This window comes from Microtus oregoni, unplaced genomic scaffold, assembly GCF_018167655.1.
Source record: "Microtus oregoni isolate MIOR12 unplaced genomic scaffold, Mior012 000077F_ref0000221, whole genome shotgun sequence".
NCBI lineage: Eukaryota > Metazoa > Chordata > Mammalia > Rodentia > Cricetidae > Microtus > Microtus oregoni.
In genome coordinates, this window is record NW_024544029.1 from 6,158,823 (window position 1) to 6,183,992 (window position 25,170).

Here is a 25,170-nt window from a genome sequence, read left to right on the forward strand (position 1 = left end):
TGTTTCCAGCCTCAGCTTGGTGCTAGGCTCACAGCAGGCTATGAGCATAGCTGTGGAATCTTATCGCTATCTTAGTTCGACTTTTCGCTGCTTCCCTCCTTGGATACAAGTTGGAAAGCTCTGCTGTGGGTTTCCACCCACCCCCTTGAGTGTCAGGCTGGCAGGGGCACCCTCTGCAACGTCCCACTTGCTGTGAGAAGAAGACCATCCCAAAGGTGGGTGGGCGCTACAACGAGAAGCTTGGGTTTTTCAGTGACTTTTTTTTTTCCTGTGCTAAGGATTGAACCCAGGTTCTGAACTAGACTCCTCACTTTTTGACTTGCTCTTGCTTAGGTTCCCACACCCAGCTACCAGTTGCCCCACCCCCTGACACTTCATTGCCTCTTCTTGTACTGTGTTTGTGATGTGCAATTATGGAACTCCAGCCCTCTCTTATCCTGTGACCCCTTGTCTAGGGATGGCTCAGGCAACCATTGGCCTGCTTCCCTGTACTCCAGGAGAGTAGAGCAGGGACTCAAAGACAAAGTCCCTAATTCCCTGCCAGGGCTGCCCGCCCGTCCTGGACATGTATCCGGTCTGTCTGCACCGTCTTCACCACCCATTTGTGGAGTGAATGCAGTTCGCTAGAACATCTTCCCAAAACTGCAGGAGTGCAGCCGGGACCTCCAGTTCCCAACCGCCCAGCAGCTCGGCTCCACTGGAGCAAGATCCTTCTCCCGGGCCTCAGTTTCCCAGCAGAACTCCTAAATTAATAACACATCATCATTGGGGTGTGGCTCTGCTCCGTAATTACCGTTTTTCTCAGCTCTGGGAGTTACGCAGATGAAAGAGGTCTGAGGGGGGCAGGCTGTTATTAAGGTGAATTATCATTGCTGTTATTACTGATTTCTAAAAACCCAGTAGGTGCTTGGCAGAACCCAGTTAGGCACAGCATCCTGAACCTTGTGCTGGTCCCTGAGCTCTGGGAGCTTTTTATTTAAAAAACAAAAATTGCAGGGTCAGGGGTATAACCCTGTAGTAAAGGGCTTGAGAAGCCCTGGGTTCCATCTCAAACACTGCTTTTGTTTGTTTGTCTGTTTTTAAACTGCTCCCTTAAAAGGAGGGTTGGTCCACGCTGGTGTTTGTATTATTGCCTGCAGGGCCTGAACAATAGGTGCTGCTGGCTGCATTTCTTCCATCTCAGCTTAAATCTGCTTCTGACCCCCAGGGGGAAGCTGTGATAGACCCTGGAACTCCTGGGGTCCTCAGGGACAAAGTTTCCAAAGACTGATTCACTTTACACCAGCTGGATTGATGCAGGGGCTGTAATTGGTCCTTTTGTGCAGGGATCTCTTGATACATTTCCCCTAGAAACTGCTCACAGCAGCTCTGGACATTTCCAGAAGTCCTTTGCCCTTCTTATTCCCACCTGACTCAAAAGTCTCCCCTGGACCAACCTCCTACCTCTTGGCCCCCAAGTTCTGTATAGACTGGAGGGTCATCTGCTTCTGCTATCTGGCTAGACTTTGCTCCTTCCTAAGGGTCAAGATCAGTGGTTCTCAACTTTATTTTTTTTTATATTTTTATTTATTTATTATGTATACAATATTCTTTCTGTGTGTATGCCTGCAGGCCAGAAGAGGGCACCAGACCTCATTACAGATGGTTGTGAGCCACCATGTGGTTGCCGGGAATTGAACTCAGGGCCTTTGGAAGAGCAGGCAATGCTCTTACCCTCTGAGCCATCTCTCCAGCCCGGTTCTCAACTTTATTAATGCTGTGATCCTTTAATACAGTTCCTCATGTTGTGATGACCCCAACCACAAAATTATTTTTGTTGCTGCTTCATAATTATAATTTTGCTACAGTAATGAGTTGTAATGTAAATATCTGATATACAACCCCTGTGAAAGGGTCATTTGACCCTTCCCCTCACAGGGGTCTGGGCCCCCGCTGAGAACTGCTGGTCAAGTCAAGACGGCACTCAGCTTGTGAGAGCGCGCATGCGCTCGCTCTCTCTCTCTCTCTCTCTCTCTCTCTCTCTCTCTCTCTCTCTCTCTCGTAGAAGTGGCTGCCATAGACCAGGGACACAGAAGCCTCCTCTTACCCTGGGGAAGAAGGGAACCAAGGCTTTGGTACCCATGGTCAAAGCCCACACACACACCACACACATCTTGCCATGCTGCCTCACCTGCTCCTGGGATGTTTCCTCTGTTTCTTCAGTGCAGGACTATAGATGGACACAGCTGGGAGAAGCTTTAGGACGATGGTACGGGCCTGGGATGCTAGCAAGACTCTGTCTCAAAAGGACACTTGGTCAAGCAGTTTGTTTTGTTTTTTTTAAATTGGTTTTTATTTTATTTTTTTAAACAGAGGCTCACTCTGTGGCTGAGGCTGGCCTCCTGGAACTCACGATGTTACCGGGAATGACTTCAAATTTGTAGTCTTTCTTCAGCCTCCCAAGTAGTGGAGTACGAGTGTGAGCCGCTCTCCACTTGTATATGTTTTATTTCTGGGGTGCTGGTGACTGGACCCAGGGCCTTAAGGACATGTCCCAGGCAAGGGTTATTCTCCCCTTCTGCATCCGCTGACTCCTTGAGACAGGGTCCCTCTACGTAGCCCTGGCTGTCCTGTAACTCTTCAAGGTGATGCTGGCTTTGAGTTCAAGAGATCTGTCTGCCTCTGCCTCCCAAATGCTGAGATTAAAGACGTGTACCCAACCTCAGACTCCTTATAACATCTCCGAAGCTATTTTATTTATTTATTTATTTATTTTGGTTTTTCAAGACAGGGTTTCTCTGTGGCTTTGGAGCCTGTCCTGGAACTCGCTCTGTAGACCAGGCTGGTCTCGAACTCACAGAGATCCGCCTGCCTCTGCCTCCTGAGTGCTGGGATTAAAGGTGTGCGCCACCATCGCCCGGCTCCGAAGCTATTTTAGCTAGGAATGGTGGCCATGCCTTTACTTCTAACACCCCGTGAGTTTGAGGCTAGCTTGGCCTACATAATGAGGCTACATAGTGAGACCCTGTCTCCAAAAAAAACATGTATTTTAGAGCTGGTATTAAGTAGCCGTGTACTGGGGTCATAGAATGAGAGGTGTATGCTTTACATTTGAAGCTTAGAATTTTGTTTGGTTGTTTCTTGGTTGGTTGGTTGGGTTTTTTTGTTTTTGTTTTTGTTTTGGAACAGGATTTCTCTGTGTATCCCTGGCTGTCCTGGAACTAGTTCTGTAGACCAGGCTGGCTTTGAACTCACAGATTTGCCTGCATCTGCCTCCTCAGTGCTGGGATTAAAGGGTGTGCCACCACCACACATACAGCCTAGAGTTTTATTTTTCACTTGATTTTTTTTTTTACAAAGTTGAAAAATCAGTAGTTTTTTTAAAAGGCATGCAATGAGAACTACTCATCCTCATCCCCCCTTCTCATAGATAACATCTTACTAGTCTCTCACTTAATCATCCAGTTGTTTTGTTTTTGCTGGGGATCAAACCTAGCACCTGGCTTGTGCTTGGCAAATCCCCTGCCACTGAGCTGAGTCTCTCTCTGACCTCACGGTATAGCCAGCCTAGCCTGACCTGGCAACAGGACCGTCCTGCTTCAGCTTTCCAAGTGCTAGTGGTACAGGCGTGTGTCATGATGCTTGCCCCTGCAGAGTTTCTTTATGCAAAAGCAAACACACACAAGTGTGTATTCTCTTTCCCCCTCTTTCACCTATGCTGTGCGTCTGTTCTCTTACTGGTTAGCAACCCCTGAGTGTTGGAGGGGTTCCCCAGGCCTCTGGCTACAGGCTGCTATAGCAAAGTCACGTGAATTTCAGATATTACAAGCAACACACATTTCATTCTGACAACTTTAGAGGCGAGGAGTACAAGATCAAGCTTGTGCAAATATTCAGTATCTTGCAAAGGACGGATTTCAGGTTCGACGATAAAGCCTTCCCATTGTGTTCTCTTGTGCTGGAAAGCATAGAGGTTTCTCCAGGAGTTAGACATTGGAACATGAAAGAGGCCTGAGGAGCCAGGCTGTAATTAAAGCCTCTTTGTTTTGTTTTTGTTCTTGTTCAAAACAGATCTCACTGTATTCCAAGATGACCTTGACCCTGAACTTTGGTAATCTTTCTCAGCCCTCTGAGTATTGAGATTGCAGGCATGAGCCACCACTGCAAAAGAGTTCATGGCCTTTTTTATAAGGGCACTAATTTCGTCCTAAAGGACACCACCCCTCGCCACACCTCTCAGTGACCCCGACTTCGTATACTCTCACCCTGAAACCGAGGATTTCGTGGGGAGTTGTTTACAGACATTGCAGCCATGGCCTCCTCTGGTTCCCTCACTGGACTGCAAATGATGGTCAGAGTTTATTGGCCAAATGCTGATCTTCACTCAGATGCCAGGACTCCCGTCCAGTCCAGCTGCTGAGGAGTTTTTAAGCTATGCAAGGCCACTCGTAAAGCCAGCAGATAGTTTAGAGCTTCCTAGCAAGGAGGTCCACACTCATCAGCCACTGAACACTTGTAAATGCAGCTGTGAGGCGGGCTGCAAAGAAAAGCCACGTGCAGCCATGATGTGATTGTCACACTGTGTACATGGATTGCGTTGGGACACTGTACCTCATAAATCATTACAAATCTGTGTTAACTCTAAAGAAAAGGCACATACTGGAAGAGTAAGCACTCGCAAGACCTGCCCCAGCTTGGTGTGTATTCATGTGAGCGGAGGCACGTGCCGAGTTGTGTGGCTGGGCACTGCTGGAAGCAGGCGTCTGGCCAAGGCCGCAGATCTGCACCACGTGAGCTGGCTTTCCCAGCCTGGCTCAGTGATTCTGTTCTCTCCACTTCCCAAGTGTGGGGACGTCCTCGGCCCCTGACTTCCTCTGTGTCTGAGGCAGAGACTCCCCTTCTCTTTCCTTTCTCCTCGACCCTGGGCTGCACCTTCGGTTTCCCCAACCCTGGGCCCACAGTTCTGCTGAAGTTGAAGCCTGCTTTCCCTCCCTGCGGCTTAAGGGAAGTTCGGGGGTGTTTGCTTCTCATTTCCTCTGTAGACAGCACCTCACTTCCTGCACCCCCTCCCCAGAAGGCTGTAAACACTCTTGGCTCTGCCATCCCTTCCTCTCTCCCAACGTTTTCCTGGAAAGCCTTCAAAGCAGCTGCTAGTTCCCAAAGGTACCATGAGTGGCACACAAAACACAACACCATCCATCCTTCGTGGTCCAGAGGATCCGCCCGTCCACAGCCCTTCCCATGATACCAACCTTCTGTTCCCAGCTGGGAGAGATGTAGAAGAGGGCTCACTCCCACTTTACAGAGAGTAAAATCCAGGCCCAGAGGTGTTGATGGCCTTTCTCAGTCTCTTCTCAGGTCACTTCCATTTGTAGGCAGATGGGAAGGAGCAACTGTTGGTGAAGTGACCTACAGTCCCCTCCAGGTCTGAGCTGCCAGCTTAGGAAGGGACATCTGGGCTTGGCCCACTGGTGCTACTGGGTGCAGAGGGCTGGTCAGAGCTTGTTCCTGTTACAAAGAGACCTGGGTACAGAGCTCAGAGGAGTGGACCCTGGGGTCAAGTGTGGGGAGCTGGAAGGTTCTCTGACCAGCTTTCCTGGGACCATAGGGGAACCTGAATCAGCTGAGCAGCCGTCCAGCACTGTCACCTAAGGTCAGTGGTCATTGTTTGCTGCCACCTCCAGAGGCCTCTGCCTCTGGCCTTCCTGAAAGCCCCAGCATGTGTCTGGTTACACCCAGCACCCCCGCTTTGTTGTGTGTGCTGGTGCATATTCCTAGGCCTTCTGTCTGTCGCTTTCTGTCTTCTTCCCCTGACATGTGTTCTCTCATTAAACCTGACACACACTGGTGTTGGCTAGTCTGGCTTGCCACGGGGCTCCTGGGATCCACACATCCCTACTCTTCCAGTGCTGGGGTCACAGGTAGAGGTGGCCATGATGTGGCCATGCCTGGTTTGTATGCATGTATTGGGGATGCGAACCCAGATCTTCACTGGTTGCCCCTGGTTAGCCTGGAGTACACAGGGATCCACTTCTTATGATGTTTCCTGGGGTTGAGCTCTCCTCGTCAGGGTTGCTCAGTCAGAGCTGCCTGCTCCACGCACGTCTCACCAGCCCTTACCTCATTTTCTGTGTCATGATAGAGAAATTATGCTGGTAGCTGTGCGGTGGTGGCACAAGCTTCTAATCGCAGCACTCGGGAGGCAGAGGCAGGCAGATCTCTGTGAGTTCGAGGCCAGCCTGGTCTACAGAGCAAGTTCCAGATAGCCAGGACTACACAGAGAAACCCTGTCTCGAAAAACCAGGAAAAAAAATGCTGCTGGTTTTCATAAATATGTATGTTATATCCCCTGGACTATAGGAGTCCAAGGAATCTCAGAAGAGCTGATCTAACTCTGAGTCGATTGCCCAGGAGCCCGCCCGGCATTGTGTTCATGTAGATGATCTGCTCGCCGTGTTGGAGGGGTGACTGAGACAGGCAGGAGCTCAGAGGACCTTGTGCATACTAAGTGAGCACTTCTGCCATTGGCTGTATTCCCAGCCAGAAAGTAAGGGTGTGGTGGGGTGGGGGTAGGGGTTCCGAAAGAACCCAGGAGACAACCTGGAACTCAGTAGCAGGTGGGAATTTGAGCAGTGATGTACTAGTGGACTATGAAATAAATAATAAAACTTAGCTAATACACAATAATAAAAAGTATATATTTAAATAATTGGAGATAGAGGGACAATTGTTCCTTACAGAAGAACTTCCAGGAAATGAATGTACAAGGGATGGGAGAAATTGAACCATAGCACTTCCCATAAGCAAGGCCGATTGATGAACCTAAAATCAGTAGGTGGAAATATGATAAGCTGAATGGTTGTATAATCTTAATGTATTGCCTTCCAAATGTTAATTGCAGAGAGAAAATATAGACTTTTATGTTTGTTTTGTTTGGGTTTGGATTTTTAGTTTTTGAGAGTCTTACTATGTAGCTTTGTCTACTCTGTACTCGCTGTAAACTCATAGACATCTGCCTGCCTCTGGCCTGGGATCAAAGGTGTTTAGCCAGGCTGAGCCAGGCTTTACTTTTGTCTTGCTGGGGATCACATCCAAGTACAAATAAGTCACTCTGTATGCAGTAAAGACAGCAGGTGACCCCACCTTGCTGAAAGTCCCGGTGAGAGCACCTCCCTCCTGAAATGACTGCACACTGAGAGGCACTGTCTGCTAGGCCTCCCAGAGCATGACGCTTGACCAGCAAGCGTAAGTATCAGACAAACCCAATGAGGAAGATGGTCTCCAGTTACCTTCAAAAGTGTCCAGGTTCCGTAAGGTGGGGCAGGACTTAGAGTTGCCATGACCCCTGTTGGGTTCTGGGACAGCAGTAGGAAAGCTGGTAGGATGTGAATAAATTCTGTGATTTCATCTTCTAAAAATTGTTCTGCTAAAGAGACCCAACGGCATGCTACTGTATCTTTTAAGTGTACACACACAAACACATCCAAGCATGCACACACGCACATGTACACAGAATAATATGAGGAATTGGAAAGCTGAGACAAGTCCAGGACCAAAAAGATCCCCTCAGGGAAATAACTGTTCTCCCACAGAATGGGGTGAAATGTGTGTTTCTAGGGCATGTAAACACTGATGTCTAGAAAACCCAATTTGAAAATGGACAGAGGATCAAATAAATACTCCTCCAAGTAAGACTTTGAATATGGGAAGCTGGAGAGATGGCTCAGCTGTCACTGTCTGCTCTCCCAGAGGACCCAGATTCAGTCCCCAGCACCTAAGTGGTGGCTCACACCGACGTGGTGGTTCACACTTACATGGTGGCTCACAGCCAGTCCAGTTCCAGAGGACTTGATTCTTTGGCCTCCCTGGGCATTGCACACATGTGATATACAAATTCAACGTGCAGGAAAACACCCACAGACATAAAATAAAACAATTAAATCTCGGGGCAGGGGACCCGTAAGAAAGGACCAACATTGTAAATCACCTGGGAATTAATTACAAACCAGAACCACAGTAAAGAACTGGTATGGTGGATTGCGTATTTAATCCTAGCACTCAGAAGGCAGAGGCAGGAGGATCTCTTGTGAATTCAAAGCCAGGGTCTACATAGCAAGTTCCAGACCTGCCAGAGCTATAGCGAGACTCTCAAAACAAAACAACAGTGAAACACCGGTTCGCACTGTCAGGAGTGACTAGGTCAGAAAACCAGGTAATACCAGGCGGTGGTGGGGCACGACTTTAATCCCAGCACTCGGGAGGCAGAGACAGGCAGATCCCTGTGAGTTCGAGGACAGCCTGGTCTAACAGAGCTAGTTCGGGACAGATTCCAAAACTACAGAGAACTCTGTCTCAAAAGAGAAGGAAGGAAGGAAGAACAAAGGAAAATCAGGTAACAAGTGGTGAGGTTGTGAAGAAGCCGCAATCCTCGTCCTTCGGTGAAATGTGAGCGGTGTCTGCTTTGGAAGACGATCAGGTGTTTCCTTGGACAACTAGACCTAGGTCCATGGACCAGCAATTCTGTAGATTCCTAAGAGAACATGAAAGTGCCTATAGATTATCTGATTCACATTAGGCAAGACTGAAGGCATTCCCGCGCTCACCTTCAGGTGGACAGACAGACGGAACGGGGCTGTGCACACAGACTGAGCCGTGACAAGATGGACAGCATTAAAGCTGACCACACAGGTGAGCTCTGAAGATGCTGTAAAGAGGGTGGAAGGAGGCGGTCACAACAGGCCACTTACTTGTGACTCCATTCAAGCAAGATGTCCAGAATAAGGAAACCATGAAGACAGAAGACAGTCAGGGGTTCCCCGGGGCTGGACCGGTGGGAGCTGCTAAGGAGAAAGGCAAGAGTAAAGAATGCCCTAAAATGGATGTTATGAGCGCACTTACCTGAGTGAGCCCCATTGAATCGTCTGTACCTGCTGTAATCCGTAGATGTTCTTTGAGGCTGGTCTCGTCTCAGACTGGCCTTCAGTTTGATAGCTCCTCATCTGTGCTGTCCGAGCATGCAGGGTGGTGTACCCCCAAGCCCAGCATGCACCTGTGAGTGGGTGAACAGTAAGGATGGGAACAGGAGAAGCAGTGAAGACTGGGAAAGGCCAGTGGGATCTGCTGCTGTGTGATGCTGCTCCTCAGGACAAGAATACACACGGGAGAAGCAGCTGTCTATTAGCTTTGGTTTTGTTCTTTGCTGCAGTGTTTCTTTTTCTTTCTTTTTTTTTTCTCTCTCTCTCTTTTTAAAGAAACTTGGTATTGTATGACAACACTTTTTCTGGAGAGACAACACGCACATCTACCTGCCCCAGATAGGGAGCCCACAACAGACCAGAGCATGGATACCACCAAGGCCCAACTTGGTGAAGCACTCAGTTTTATTGGGGTTCCTTACAGGAGCAGAAATGACTCAGACAGCTCCTTCAAGGAAGCTGACCCCAGCGAATGACAGCTTGGAACCTGGAGCACACTGCACAACCTGCAGGAAGCTCGGCAGGGTGGGGAGTGTCCCTTCCAGGTGCCTCGGGGTTTAACTCTGCGAGCAGCTGGCTGCTTTCTGCTTCCCAGCAGTCTCTCTGGTCTCTGCGTCTTTGCAGCTTTTCTGCTCTGAGAGTCTTCATTGCCGCTTAACTCTGAGAGGGACTTAGTCTGAGTCAGAGAGGGCCCACCTTTTACTGCTTACTCTAGGTGATGAGTAGGTAGGGAGAATTCCTTTGTTATTTGTTTTGAGACATGTAGTCCTTGTGGACTGGAACTCAGTGTGTAGACCAGGCTAGCCATGAGCTCATAGAGACCGATCGATCCTCCTGCCTCTGGAGCACTGGGATTAAAGATGTGTGCCACCATGCCTAGTCAAGGGATTCCAGGGATACAGAAGCCAAGCTCAGACTGAATCAGTTTTGAAGAGCCACTAGTAGCTGAGGACTTTAGGTCCACAGGAAAGGGAAAGGAAAGGACGGCCACACGTTCCTTTACTTACCTACTCTTCTCTGCCCCGACCAAAGGACTCATTTTAGCTGTGCCTGGGCCCTGCCAGCTACCCATCAAGGCCTCCAGCGGGGTTGGTCTCATCACCGTTCTTTCTCCACTTTCCTCAGACTTCTGTCAGCTGCCCATCCCGTATCCCCAGGGGGTAAAAAGCCAGCAATAGGCTAATCTCTGATCTGCCATGACATTTCTTCTAGTCCTATAAGAATCTTCTCACCAGGCATAGGATTAGGAGTTCAAGCTAGCCTCAGCTACTGTAAAATTATAGATAGATAGATAGATAGATAGATAGATAGGATCCAGTGGAAGGATGGATAGCGATAGATAGATAGATAGATAGATAGACAGACAGACAGACAGAGCTTAATTTCTCAGATTAGTCGTTATTCCCTCCTGTAGGTAGTAGTAACAGTGATAAACTGAGCTTTTCCTCTCAGCCCTGGACAGGTGATGCTCAGGGGCTGTGCAGCAGCCCAGTTGGCAGAGTGCTCATCCCTTTGTTTGATCACCAACACTGCAAAAGTAGAATGAAAAGGATAAAACAACCAAATGTGATTCTCAAGCCTTTTGGTGTATGAACTCCATGCTTTTATTTATTTAGTCTCTAGTTTCACGGGCTTCATTCAGACTGTTGGTTTTAGACTTGTGGCAGGTTAGAAATGCGTGTCCGGGAAGCATGGCCAACCTTCCTGTGCTTTGTTAGAACTAAGAGTTTCAAATATTTATTTCATTCTTTTAAAAATAAGGCCAGTGGGGGCTGGAGAGATGGCTCAATGGTTAGGAGCACTGACTGACTTTCCAGAGGTCCTGAGTTCAATTCCCAGCACCCACATAATGGCTCACAACCATCTGTAATGGGATCCAGTGCTCTCTTCTGTCATTCAGGCACACATGAGAAGTGGAAGACTGCTCATTTGTTCCCGGCCCCTTAGAGCTGAAATAATCACACAGAAACTATATTATTTACAACAATGTTTGGCCAATAGCTTAAGTGTATTGCTAGTTAGCTCTTACATCTAGAACTATTTCTATCAATCACTGTATCACCATGTGACTGGCTTTCTGGCCAGGTTCCATCTGTCAGCTCTGCGTCTTTCCCCTTTGATGGCTATATGGCGTCTCCTTGACTCCACCTTCTTTCTCCCAGCATTCAGTTTAGTTTCCCTCCCTCCCCCGCCTAGAACTACTCTGCCAAGCCACTGACTGAAACAGATTCTTTATTAACCAATGATACTCACACATCACACATGCTAATAGAGCACTCATATATAAGTAAATAAATTATAAAAAAAATTAAGGCAGGGGCTGGAGAGATGGCTCAGAGGTTAAGAGCATTGCCTGCTCTTCCAAAGGTCCTGAGTTCAATTCCCAGCAACCACATGGTGGTTCACAACCATCTGTAATGAGGTCTGGTGCCTTCTCCTGGCCTGCAGGCATACACACAGACAGAATATTGTATACATAATAAATAAATAAATATTAAAAAAAATTAAGGCAGTAAAATGCTTGTCCTGGTAAAGGATTTGACACTAAGCCTGAGTTGGATCTCTGGAAACCTGGTGGGGATGGAGGGAACTGACTCCCAGAAGTTGTCCTCTGACCTCCACATGCATGCATGCTGCCTACGTAAATGTAAAAACAGGTCTAGTAAGAAGGTTTAGTATGTAAAGACACTTGCCACCAAGCCTGATGACCTGAGTTTGATACCCAGGACCACATGGTAGAAGAGAAATTGCTACTTCTGGGAGTCAGTGCTGATCTTCACAGATGCACCAAAAGGAGAAGAGGAGAGAAAAAAATAATAATATAATAATAATAATGACAGCAGCAGCAACCTAGCTGGACTCTTAGTCCCAGTATTCAAGAGGCAGACAGATCTCTGAGTTCAAGGCCAGCCTGGTCTACAGAGCAAGTTCCACCCTGTACCAGGCTTTTAGGCACCAACTAGCTCCCAAATTATGACACAGAGACTTATTATTAGTTTTGAATGCTCGGCCTTAGCTCGTTTCTAGTTAGCTCTTTTAACTTAAATTAACCTGTTTTCTTTGCCTTGGGCTTATTATCTTTCTTCTGTATATCTTACATTCACTGCTTCTCTGGCTGGCTGGGGGCTGCCTCGTTCTCTCCTCTCACTCTTCTCCTGAGCCTAGATTCTCCTTCTGTTTATTCTCTCTGTGTAGCAGCCCTGCCTAGCCCTCTCCTGCCTAGCTATTGGCCATTGAGCTTTTTATTAGTCCAATCAGGTGCCTTAGGCAGTCAAGGTGAGAAGATGCAACACATCTTTACATAATTAAACACACATTCTTACATCATTAAGCAAATGCAGCAAAAGTAACACGGCTTTACACAGTTAAAGTGATATTCTGCAGCATAAATAAACATAATGCATCTTTTCCTAGTTATAATAATATTCCACAATACCATAACCCAGCCAAGGCTGTCTCCAAAAACAAACAAAAAATAGTAAGTCAAAGTAAAATAAAAATTTAAGAAAAATAAAAGTGATATATTATGAAAAGCAGTTATATTCTGTAACAAAAGGGGGATATCAGTTTTCTCAGTTTTTGCAAATCTGGTGTCTGATTTGGTAGAGAGCAGAGAGTCTCGTCACTTCCATTGTCATCGTCGTTGTCATAGTGGGCTGCACAGTCTTTGGGAAATGCTACTGGAGACACTTAAGAGAGAAGGCCAGGAAGTAAGGTAGACAGTGTCTTCTTACTGTAAAATAGTTTTTACCTTGTGGACTGTTTGACAAGGCTTCAGGGTCCCCAGGCTACTCTTTGTGAATCACTATTCTAGAACAGTCTCCTTGTAGTGGGAAAGGGCTTGTTCCTGAGAGATTGTCACCTTAAAACAGCTAAACTGTGGAGCTGGGCTAGGCTATGCCCCTGCCTTCAGGTCTGAGGTTTTTCCCATCTCCTTAGCTGGGCTGGGCAGGCTCTTGGCTGGCCTTTTGGGAGTGGGGCCTAGGCTGCTTGGCCGCTGAGCCCCTGGTGTGTGGTCCTATAAATAAACCCATTGTGTGGAAACCCCTTCCCTTGCCCCACCTCCAGCAGCTGCTATTTTTGTTGTTGGTTATGCCTTGGACAGGGAACAGCAGAGCTCTGAGCAGAGGTGAGGACTGTTGAAATCCAGAGGACTTCAGGGGGCTAATAACATGCCACCCTGCCCAGTAGGGTAGGCCTGGTACTGCTTTGAGTTGAGTTTGGAAGAACTTGCACCTCTGTGGTAGGCATCACTGCAGAAAGACCACTGTGTCTCTGTACCACTTGTTGTGGGGGGCGCGGGGGATGACAGGGACAGGACGACACTCTTTCCCAGTTCCAGTTGGAATTCTTAGGTACTTTGGGCCAGAGATGATGTGGACCCTCTCAGGTCTTGCCCTATCCCTGCTTACACCCTGCGCAGCCCAGGGCTCCTCTTAGCTTGTTGTGGGTGCCAAGGTTGGCTGTTGACAAGTGAACTCCTGGGTGTTACAGGCTGGGATTCCAGAAAGCAGCTGGCGGGGAGCTGAGCTGGTTGGTGTCCCAGAGGATTCTTTTATTTAAGTAAGTCCCTGTCTCTGCCTTCCTGCTGCAGCTGCCTGCCCCGCCCCCACCGCCTGCCCCTGGCTTTTCTCCCAGGAGGACTGTTGGGGGAACAGCTGGGAAATGAGGGGCTCCTCAGGGCTAGAAGGCCTTGGCTGATGGCCCAGGTGAAGACACACACACACACACACACACACACACACACACAGAGAGAGAGAGAGAGAGAGAGAGAGAGAGAGACAGACAGACAGACAGACAGACACACACACACTCAGGCCCTGACTAGAGAAAAAGAGGATGGGGCTGAATAAAGGTCAGTAGGGCAAGATCTCCTGAGGTGCAGGACTTCTGCCCATCCTGACCTCCTAGATTTAAAGGGAGGCCGGGCTTTGCATGCAGCAGACCTGCCATTGGGATTGGGAGGTAAGGGCGGTTTCATGACCCAGTTCACCGAGAAAAGTCCCCAGGTTACCCAGCCATATCTTTGTCTGTCTGTGGCCGGTCTCCTTTTGCCCAGTTTGTCCTAATCTCCTGCCCCTCTCTTCCAATCCCTGGATTACGGGCATGAGCCACCATACCTTTGGGTTTAAGGTTTTTGTTTCCTTTATTTTTGGTTTTCACTCTGATCCAAGCTGGTGTGGTATATCTTACTTCATATCCCAGGCTCACCTTCAACTCCCAGCTGTCCTCCTACCTCAGGGTCAAGATTACAGGAGTGAGCCTCACACCTGGCTGACCAGACACCTCTAACCCAGTTTCCCCTTCCCTGTCTCCCGCTGCCTGAGAGCTCTCTGCTCGCACTCCCTTCACTCCCTCTCCACTGAGGTCACTTCCTGGGAACCAGCCATCTTGAGAGTAGGGGCCTCCTGTTTGCAATTCAGAAGCTTCCAGTTCAAGCTAAGAGTTTCCAAACCCAGCCGCCTCGTCCCTCCCAAGCCTGGTTGGCAGGGAGTGACCCGATACAACCTTTCTGATGTGCTGTGGGACCCTGTGTGGGACCAAGGGAGGAGGAGCGTGCGTGGCCCCAGAGGCACAGTGACATCCCATGTGTACAGTCTCTGGTCTTAATGCAACTGTCATCAGCGGATTTCCTGTTTGAGTTTGGTGTGTGCCTGGAGATAATATGTCACTGGTGCATTCTGGTGTTCCCTAGAGGGCCACAGGAAGTTTCTTGGAAAAAAAATCTTTAAAAGTTTTCAAGAATAAATGGCTCTCAGGATGCAGCCAGGCTGATTTTGAACTCACGATTCATCTGCCTAGACTCCCAAGTGTTCCAGGATTGTGCCCGCACACTAACTCTCTTTACACCTTCAAGGCAGGTGAAGTCATTTCCCACCAAGCCTGCCAACCTAGGCCCGCATGGTAGGAGGAGGGCACCAACTCCCGCAAGTTATCCACTGCCCTGCAGTGTGAGATACAGCACATTACCCTGCAGTGTGAGATATGGCACACGCTCCGGCCTGCTCTCTCTCTCACACAAATGTAGTAAATACAATAAAAAAAAGGATTCTGCTTGCGTTCTGGCTCCACACATAGGTACTGATGCACTGCTTCTCTGGCTCCACACATAGGTACTGATGCACTGCTTCTCACCACCAAGGCTAAGCACAGGGCTCATCCCATGACCATTCCCAGAGCAGGCTGATAGCTCCCTGCTCTCTGCTGCTGGAAGCCTGCCGACGCCATCCTGAGTTGCCAAGGCCTCTGGGGAAGGGAACAACAGCATTTCTCCCTCAGTGGGAATGACTCACCGTCTTCCTGTGTCAATACTTGCAGAGAGCTACAGGAGAGACTATCACTCTTAGCTTAGAACCATCAGGTTGGGACTGGAGAGGTGGCTCAGAGGTTAAGAGCACTGACTGCTCTTCCAGAGGTCCTGAGTTCAATACCCAGCAACCACATGGTGGCTCACAACCATCTGTAATGAGGTCTGGTGCCCTCTCCTGGTGTCCAGGAATACATGCAGACAGAACACTGAGTAAATAAATCTTAAAGGGAAAATGAAACGTCAGGTCATCCAGTGTATTCCCGTGGAACTCTACCCCTGCCTCTTCGTCTGTAGGGTTCATATTTGGAGAGGGGTACTGGTTGCCTTTGGGGTATGTGGATCTCCACCTACTTCAGCAGATAAAACTCCAGTGACCTCAAGTTCTGGCCCTCACTCCTACCTGGGATGCTTCCTTATCGTTTATGAAGAGACATCCCAGTAAATTACCTTTGTCCAATCTTTGGGGTTTTGTTTCTGTGTAAAGAGCACAAGCTGTTGGACTTCCGCTAGCTTTAGCTTTATTTCTGGACGCTGTCCAGTTCATCCCATTTGCCTCGTTCACCATCGCAGTGCCCAGAGGTATGCATACATGCCAGCTGCTCTTCCCTGGGAGTTGCTATGGAGGAAACAAAGAGTGCAAGCTAGAGGGGAAAGCTGGTGACCACTGGGCATCAGGACCACAGACTGGAGCTGGGGGATGCTGCAGACACCAGAGTTGAGGGGTGAGCGCAGAACTGCCGAAGGGTGGGTATAACCTGGGGCCTTCTGAGTCTTAACCCTTACACATGTGTGGGAAGGGAAATACTTCTTAAAGTTGTTCTCATTTTTCCCAGGTCCCCATTTCTAAATATATCAAATGAGATAATGTCGGGAGCAAATCAAGTTATACTCAGCTCATTTGACAATGTTAAAATAACAAAGGGCTTTATTTCTTTAAAGACTTACTATGTTTATTTTATGTGTGTGAATGTTTTTGCCTGCATTGTGTAAATGATGCACGTGTGTGCAGTGCCCTTGAAGGTCAGAAGATGGTGACGAACCCCCTGGAACTAGAGTTACAGGTGCTTATGAGCGATCATTTGGGTGCTGGAAACAGCCTATCTTCTACAAGAGCAATGAGTGCTCCTGACCACTGCGCTATCCCTCCAGCTGCCAGTACTGTACATTTTCTTGTGCAGTGTTAAAAATAAGTATTACATAGCTCTTCCTTTTCTGCTCACTCAGGAATGCATGCATACAGCTAAGAAGGAAGACTTCTCGGGCCTGGGGTTGTAGCTCAGCAGCAGAGACTTGCCTCACATGCCCCAAGGCCTCTGGCACTGCCCTCCCGCCCTGCCCAGAAACCACCAGAAAGGCTTCTCTCCTTTGCTTGTTACCCTCAAAACTGTCAGCTGACTCTTTCTAGTGTATGAGGCAGAGCCTTATATATACTAAGGGACTCAAAGGGAAGGTCCTCCGAGGACAGAGCAGGCCAGGCCAGGCAGCACCCAAGACATGTAGATGCCCTGCATCTAAGACTCGAGTCGGAGGGCCCGGAACTCAGGCTTACTGTGTTGAGCCCAAGGTCACAGCAGGCTTTGGACTGCCTGATGAGCATGTGGTGTGTTGGAAGTGTCTAGTGAGTTTCTGCTGAACACTGTATCCATTATCTCATGTGTCCTCCATCTGCCCTTTGTACTGAGTAGCCTTATCCCCATTTCTTAAGCCAGGAAAGTAATTCTCTGGGGTCAGTATCTAGCTCAAGCCGGCCTAACTGTAAAACTCCAGGAATACAGCAGGTTCTACCTACTGTGCTCCCAGGGCTGGGCAGAGTTTGTTCCATGTAGCTGACAGTAAAGCTGAGACCACAAAGGAGGGGGCATCCATGCCTGTCCAGTGTGCTGTGTGGACCAGTCATGTGACTGCGGCAGGTCCTTTACCTTGAGAAAACTGATCAGACCTCTGTGTATGGTCAGCCCCTCGTGTTGTCTTGTGCCTTGTGTTGTCCATGGGGTAGAAGCTTTGAAAGCGGATGGCAGGGCTCTCAGCGTGCAGCTGTGCTCTCTACCTGGCACGAAGCCACGGCCCACAAGTACCGAGAGAGGGCGTCACTCACATCATCTTGTTTTCTCTACAGGTGAGGTGACCGATCTGGCTGCCAGAGTGAGGCTGCCAGCCTGGGTGAGGGACAGAGACTGGTGAGTAGCCTAAGGCCTGTGCCTGCCGGTGAGAGGGACTGGAGAAAGGGCTGGGGACAAGAAAGGTGGCACTGTGCCTCAGTGCGGAGGAAAGCGAGTTTGGACCCTGAGATCCTCCCTCTTCTGTGATCCACAACTTCTAATTCCCTTTTATGGGGCCTTTAATCGGCTAAGAAGGAAGCGATGGAGCCCCTTCCCACTAAGGTTCCCGACGGCTTTGGTGTCACTGGCTCCAAAACAGCTGGCAGGAACGTCTTAATGGGAGAGGAATTTTGACTTTCGGCAAAGAGGACAGTGCAAAGTGGCTTCATTTGGTGGCAAAAGTGGGAGCTAAAAATCGTTCAAAATCTACTGACCAGGAGGTGGGGAGGGTGAGCGCAGGGACTGAGCTGTGTCCTCCAAAGGTCCTGAAGACTCAGAGCACTGCCACCAGACAAGGACTGCGTGCTCAAGAGAGCCCAGGGACGGGGACGGGGTGGGAGTGGGGGGGCATTTCATAGTCCAGCCGAGAGATGAAGACTTGGCATTTAAAGCTATCAGCAATGGCGAGAGCCTCGTGGACAGGAGGAACATACGACACACTGCTAGTCAGCTCTGCTGTGCTTGTGTAGCCCAGGGTGGACTAGTCTCTTGTCTTCAGCCTGTCTGCTGCATGCCAGATTTCACGAGGACAGTGTGAGCTTGGGCAGGGAAGGAAGTGCTGTACCCTGTGCTCAGAAGCCGACAGCCTTGGTCAGGGGACCATTACAGAACTGCTGGAGCAGCCGGGCGGTGGTGGCGCACGCCTTTAATCCCAGCACTTGGGAGGCAGAGGCAGGCGGATCTCTGTGAGTTCGAGACCAGCCTGGTCTACAAGAGCTAGTTCCAGGACAGGCTCCAAAACCACAGAGAAACCCTGTCTCGAAAAAAACCAAAAAAAAAAAAAAGAACTGCTGGAGCAGCACCAATCACAGACTGGCCGCGAGAGCCCAGACCTGCTGTTGGGCAGCAGCAGGAGGCGCCTGCAGAGAGGGCCCATTGCAAAGCAGCTGGCACACTGGGACCAGTGGCCCTGCTTTAAGCTCGCTTAGTACCTGGGCCATTAGAAGTACCTGGGCAATGTTGGGGGGGGACACAGGATTCTTTTCACTGTGTCGAGGAGGTGACAGCATAGCTGCTGTGTGGGTGCTGGGACCTGAACCCCGGTCCTCTGGAAGAGCACTCAGCACTCCTAATAGCTGAGCCATGTCTCCTCCGGCCTTTACCTTTCAAATCACCTTGGCAGAGTTAATCTTTATGTGTCAACAGCGGGTAAGATTAGTTGAAGTTGATGTTAGTTTGTAACCAGGGACACTGAGTCACAGGGCAGCTGACTGAGTTGCCAGTTTGTGGTGAATCCTAGTGGAAAATTTGAGGTCCAGGCCCCTAGGCAGGGTATGGGGACACTGGGATTTCTTTAGCCTCTGCCCCAAGAGCAAATGGGTCACCAGCCTGACTTGAGCTGTCGCATTGTAACAGAGGTCAGAGAGTTTTGTCCTCCTCTTTATTTCTCTTCTTGCCTGTGAGTAGCCTGCCAGGGCTTTGCTCTCTTGTTCCCAGGGCCTGACCCAAGGCGATGGAGCAGCCGGCCGTAGGCACTGGGAGCCTGAAGCCAGCGGCCGGGGACGACAGCAGCATGGAGCTGGGCACCTGCCATGAGCTTCTGCACCGACTTCGGGAGCTGGAGGTGTGTGGTGGCAGGCAGGGTGGGGCAGTGGTGCTGGCCAGGACCCTGGGGAGTCAGGGCTGCCCACCCAGAGCTTGCCGAGCTGGAGGAGGCTGGGTGCTTCAGTGCAGTTCCCCTGAGCAGCTGGGAAAGAAGACACTGCAAAGGGGTGAACTATCCTATACCCCAAGTGTCTTTCCCTGCCCCTTCACTTTTATGGCCCTGCTGACTCCAGGGAAAACGGTGGTCTCAGAGACAACTGAATACAACAGTCAGGTGACCTAGGGCCCAGTTGACGGACAAGGCAAAGCCCTTTCCCCGTGGTAAGAATGAGCTCCAACACTTCCTTTCTCTTCCCCCTGTAGGCAGAGAACTCAGCGCTTGCCCAGGCCAATGAGAACCAGCGGGAGACTTACGAACGCTGTCTGGATGAGGTCTGTGGGTATGCCAACGACAGTGCTGGGGATGGGCATGGGTAGACACGATGCCAGCTCAGCTTCCGGCTTTCTGTCTCCAGGTTGCCAACCATGTGGTCCAGGCACTACTGAACCAGAAGGTGAGTGATTCAAGAACCATCTCATACTCTCACCCGACTGCCCCGAGGTAGACGGAGGATGTAGTCAGGAGGGCTATCCTGGGACTCCAGGCCCTGTTCAGTTAAGTCTCCACTAGGGACTAGAGGAGGAGCTCCCTCCACCTGGCCCTGCTCTGCTGCCGCTGGCAGGACCATCTTTATCAGGAGACAAGGGGGGCATAGGTAAGGCCAGATCTGGTCTCTGAACTGTGGGAACTTTGATTTGGACTTGGCGCCTTCCCTTAGCCTGAGCCCGCTGGCTTCTCTAGGGATGGCGTTGAGAGCGATGCTGATGCTGTGGGGCCCAGTGGCCAGGAAACATTAGCTGCGGATAACTGTACTATGAAGCCCTTTGACTTTGGGGTCTTCCATGTCTTATGACCTTTCTTTGACACGATTTCTAGGCAGGAGGAAGCCAGCCCCAGAAATGGTAAAAAAGGACAGAGACCCTGGCCTTTATGGTCCACTAGACTAGTAAACCTAGAGAATTGGTCCCCAGAGGCGGTAACCAGGAATACAGCTGACTGGGCTGACACCTGCTCATTTCACGGTTCCTCTCCTGCCTCCCCACCCTTGCTTCCTGTACCTCCTGGGTGGACAGGACCTGCGGGAAGAGTGTATCAAGCTGAAGAAGAGGGTGTTTGACTTGGAGCGACAGAACCAGATGCTGAGCACACTATTACAGCAAAAGCTGCAGCTCACGGCCAACTCCCTCCCTCAGGTGGGCAAAATGCTTCTCCTTTCTCCCTGGAGCCAGTGTCTGCGGCCCTGTTGGCATCAACATTCCATTCTGCTCACCTCATAGGAGAAGGGCATGAGTTGTTCTCAGCACAGGGGCTTGCAGGGCCATGCAAGGAAGGCCTACCCAGACTAACAGACTCGTACCTTAGCTGAGGGAAAACTGAGTCCCCTTACAAACTTAGCTGCTACCCATTCCTAGGTTCTCCCTGGCCAGCCAGCCAGCATCTTTGTTGTTGTTGAACAGATTCTTACTCTGTAGCCCTGGCTGACCTTAACTTGAGGCAATTCTCCTGAGTACTGAGATTATAAGTATGGCCCTCACTCTCAGGGAACACCCCCCCCTTATTTTTTTTTGGTTTTGAGACCTGGTTTCTCTGTGTAGCCCTGGTTGTCCTGGAACTTGCTTTGTAGACCAGGCTGGCCTCAAACTCACTGAGATCAGCCTGCCTCTGCCTTCCGAGTGCTAGAATTAAAGGCGTGCACCACCATCACCTGGCCAGTGTACCCCTTCTTATTGACAGAGAAAATTCAAACTTGCTCCAGCCCTCTGTGGAAAATTGGGTGGAGGCTAGACATGCAGTTATTTCTAGCTCCATAGAGGCCCTGTGGCCACTGACGCGGCTTCTTCCTGGCCAGGGCTAGGGCAGGGCTAAGCATAAACAACCCGTGGTTTCGTGTCACAGAGAGGATAAGAAAGGCTCATCACCCTGGTAACCAGATGTGTATGGTTGCACACACTGCCTCTGACTAGTACCTTCAGAGGCAGTGGTTTCTCCTGGCAGCCTGCATCCTACCTGCCCTGGGAACAGTGGAAGGCTCTGTGCATGGGTCCTGGGTTCAGTTGTCACTGGTACCACCTGTCAGGGACCCCATAGATGGGGTGAGACACAGAGAAAATAAAGAGCAATCTGGAAGTCGAGGAGAACAGAACGTTACTTCTGAGGAGCAACTAGCCCTTTCCCATCTTGACAAGAAAAGGACTATAGCAGGGAGGAGCTGAGCCGTGTCTGTCTGTCTGTCTAAACCTGTGTATCTCACCAAATAATGCAGCCTAGAGCCTGACCCCTGAACTGGGCCCCCGCCAGCAGGGGAGAGTCTGTAGTTGTTCCTGCCCTACCGTGTCACTGCCGGGCAGAACCCCCCAGAACCCCAAGGCCTACCGTCACCAAGCTCCCTCCATTTCAGTGACTGATAACAAAACAGGGAGCAACCTTAAGTCAGGTTTTTAGAAAACCTAGATGAACCCTGGGACCACTGAGGGTTTTGTCCAGCAGATCTCTCTATTCCAAGTTACCATGATGCAATGGAAAATTACAAACCTTGGCCTCAGATAAACTGGGGTTGGATTTCTAACTGAACTGCTTCTTAGCTAAGTGTGACCTCGGGCAGAGTGTCAAACTGGATAAACTATAGGTTTCCCCCTTACAAATGGGCATAAATGCTTAGTTACACATCGTTGCTCAGATTAAATGAGATAATATGTAGTGGTTGGCTCACAGAAGTCGATAAGTGGCAGCAGTTTGTACTACTGATGTGATTCCCAGGGTGTGCTTCTCCAGGTGAACCTCTGTCAGCAAACACCAAGCTTTTCTCGTGAGCCACGCCTTTGCCACAGCCTGAGGAACTGAACTGCATCTCACGGCCCTGTGGGGTCACATCCTGTGCAGGGTGGGTGTGGCCCTGGAAGGCTGAGCCTCCTAAGAGCAATCTGTGGACAGCCATGCTACAGCCAAGTGTGGCAGTACTACTTATCCCAGTACGGGGACAGCTAGCCCTTGGAGAAGGCCTCGAGGCCTGGGGAGGTGCCTCATTTAGTGGCTTATTGCTCTCGTGCAAATGTTAGGGCTTGTATTTAATCCGCAGGCCCCATGTAAAACGCTGGGCAAGATGCTGTGCAGTTTTCATTTGAGCTCTGGGGAGCCGGAGACAGGAAGAGCCTTGGACTCACTAGCCTGCTCACTGAGTCCCAGGAGCTCACTAGCCTGCTCACTGAGTCCCAGGAGCTCACTAGCCTGCTCACTGAGTCCCAGGAGCTCACTAGCCTGCTCACTGAGTCCCAGGAGCTCACTAGCCTGCTCACTGAGCCCCAGGAGCTCACTAGCCTGCTCACTGAGCCCCAGGTCCCAGTGATGAACCCTGTCTCAAAAACAAGGCAGGTGACTCCTGAGGAAAAGCACCGACATGCACACGTGCACGCGTGTGCAAGCACCACACACAGACACACACACGCAAGGTTCCTGTAAGGAAATGCTATTGGGCCTGCGTGTAGGTGGAAAGGAGAAAGACAGAGAAGGAATCCCCCGTTTCTGAACACTAGACAGGGGCGTTGGCGGCTTGCCTGGAGCAAAGGCTGTGTGAAAGAACACAGGTGACAAAAGCTGGAGCAGCTATCTTGAGAATCGCCGGCTGGAGGGGAGAAGATCTACGGTGGGCAAGGGCCAGGAAAGGAGGCTCTGTAGCACGAGGGCACTTTAGGAAACGAATGTGTTAGCTTCCTTGTGCCAGACTAAAGGGCCACTGAATGGGGTCTAGGGGACTCACTGGAATGCCAGGCACTGTCCAGGCCAGAGTGGGAAGTTCTGGGCTGCAAATGGCCAGAGGCAAGGCGGATGCTGAAGGCTGTGAGAGACAGAGTGAGCAAAGGGTTAAAACTGACTCATTCCCATTCCGCACATGGAACCACTGGGGAACACAGAATGATGGCTTTTTTTGTGTGTGTGTGTTCCTGTGTATGTGTGAGCGTGCACACCAGAGGTCAACCTTGGTTGTGACCCATTCTTCGCATGCTGTCCACCTTGTGGAGGAACACAAAAGGAGAGGAAGAGGATGTTTCACTGACCTTTTGCTACTGCAAGCCGCTGAATAAGGGCATGCCGCTGTGCCTGGCTTTATGTGTGTGTGTGGGGGGGGGGGGTCCTGGGGATCAAAAACTTTAGGCTTCATGCTTATATAGCAAGCACTTTACTTACTGATCTGTCTCCCCTGCTCAGTCTGTCTTCTCTAGTTTGGTCGTGTGTGTGTGTGTGTGTGTGTGTGTGTGTGTGTGTGTGTGTGTGATGCATGCGTGTGTAAGGATGGGCACATGTATGTGTGTGTACTTGCAGGCAGAGGCCAAAGGTTGGTATGTCTTCCTCAGTTGCTCTCCCTACCTTCTACTGAGGCACAGGATCTCACTTGACCCCAGAGCCGGATGGTTTAGCTAGTGTAGGTAGCCAGCTTGCTTCAGGGAGCCCCTGTCTTTGTCTCCCGTGGCTGGAATTCCAGGCTCTCATGACCCACCTGGCATGCATACAGATGCTGGGCATCCAAATCCTGGAATTCTAGGCTCTCATAGCCTACCTGACATGCATACAGATGCCGGGTATTCGAATCCTGGAATTCCAGCCTCTCATGGCCTACCTGACATGCATACAGATGCCGGGTATTCGAATCCTGGAATTCCAGCCTCTCATGGCCCACCTGGCATGTATACGGATGCTGGGCATCCGAGTCCTGGTCCTCACATTTGCATAGCGCTCTACCCACTGAGCCATCTTATCCATCCTGCCTTCATTTTCTAAGCCCTTCCACCTCTGCATTCTCAGATCCTAGGTGGTCAGAACAGGAAGGGGCCTTCATGGTAATTTCCTTTGTAAGCGGGGAAGCAAGGTGGTGCTGTAGCTGAGATAGGCACACTGGGTTAGACCCCCTCCTGCCCTGGCCCTAGGACGTCTCTCCCAACCCAAATCCGCTGTGCTAGTCGACTTCCATGCTACCTGGCCCTGTTCTGTCTTCAGGTCTCCTGCTTTTAGGCTTCCCTGACTGGGAGATATCTCTGGAGGGGCATGGTAGGTGAAATGCCTGGCTCTGTGGGGGCTTGATGACAGCTATGCAACCCTCCCTTCTGTCCGCAGATCCCACTCACCCCACTCCAGACACCATCAGAAACACCAGCCTCCCCGTCCCTGAATGCTGCTGAGGGGCCAGCAACCTCCCTGCCTTTAGGACACTGTGCTGGGCAAAGAGAGGTAGGAGGAACTGATGTTGACGCTTGTGTCTGAGTGACTAGATGCTCCACTGCCGGCCCTTAGCGAGTCTGAGGGGAGGGATTGTTTCCTATGTGCAGACTCCTGTCCAGGCTGGAAGTGGGAGCCCTCAGCTGTCAGCCTTAGACCAAGAAAAACAGGCCTGCCCTCCCTGAGCCATGGCCTGCAAGCCAATGTCTGCAGTCGTGCAGCTGGGCCAGCGCTCACACTTGCTGACCCTTCCATGCCAGGTGCCAACTGTGCAGGACACCTCGGGGCTCTTTTATGGGGTGAAGCGTAATAACTCTCATTTCACAGTGGACACCCTGAAATTTAGGGCTCAGACGGCTTGCTGAAGGTCATGTAAATGAAGGGACCTGGACTTGATCTCCTCTGACTCCAGAGTGCATGTAATTAAGCACTGTACCAGAACAAGGGTCTGGGTCACAGAGAAGAGTCATGGAGTCATCCACAGGTCCCTTCTGCTGGCACTCCTTCCTTCTGGTCGGCTGGCTGTGGAAGGCCAGGCTTGCCTGCAGCGAGTGACTTAGGTCTTGGCTATGATACACCCTCCTCTTGAATGTCTGTTCTTTCTGGAGCCAGAAAAACAGGCAGGCTTCCCTCCATCCCAGAACAAACACAGAGGTCAGAACAGGAGCTGTTTGGGCCTGGCAATGTGAAGAGCAGTGGGGATGGAAAGCTGGGCATGGGGTAACCAGTCTACTC

General features: G+C 50.3%; 1 protein-coding gene across 3 annotated transcripts in view; it reads left to right on the forward strand.

Annotated features, from left to right (window-relative positions):
* Window positions 1–25,170, forward strand: part of Nckap5l (NCK associated protein 5 like) — a 35,184-nt gene that overhangs the window by 3,595 nt on the left and 6,419 nt on the right. For 2 of the 3 annotated variants that reach the window (XM_041642569.1, XM_041642571.1), the window contains exons 2-7: window positions 17,381–17,441; window positions 19,020–19,146; window positions 19,491–19,559; window positions 19,643–19,681; window positions 20,301–20,420; window positions 24,334–24,447. In XM_041642569.1, coding sequence (XP_041498503.1) covers window positions 19,036–19,146; window positions 19,491–19,559; window positions 19,643–19,681; window positions 20,301–20,420; window positions 24,334–24,447 — 453 coding nt within the window. In that variant the 5' untranslated portion in view covers window positions 17,381–17,441; window positions 19,020–19,035. Of the gene's footprint in view, window positions 1–15,834; window positions 15,987–17,380; window positions 17,442–19,019; window positions 19,147–19,490; window positions 19,560–19,642; window positions 19,682–20,300; window positions 20,421–24,333; window positions 24,448–25,170 lie in introns of all 3 variants that reach the window. The other variant, XM_041642570.1, reaches the window with a different exon arrangement.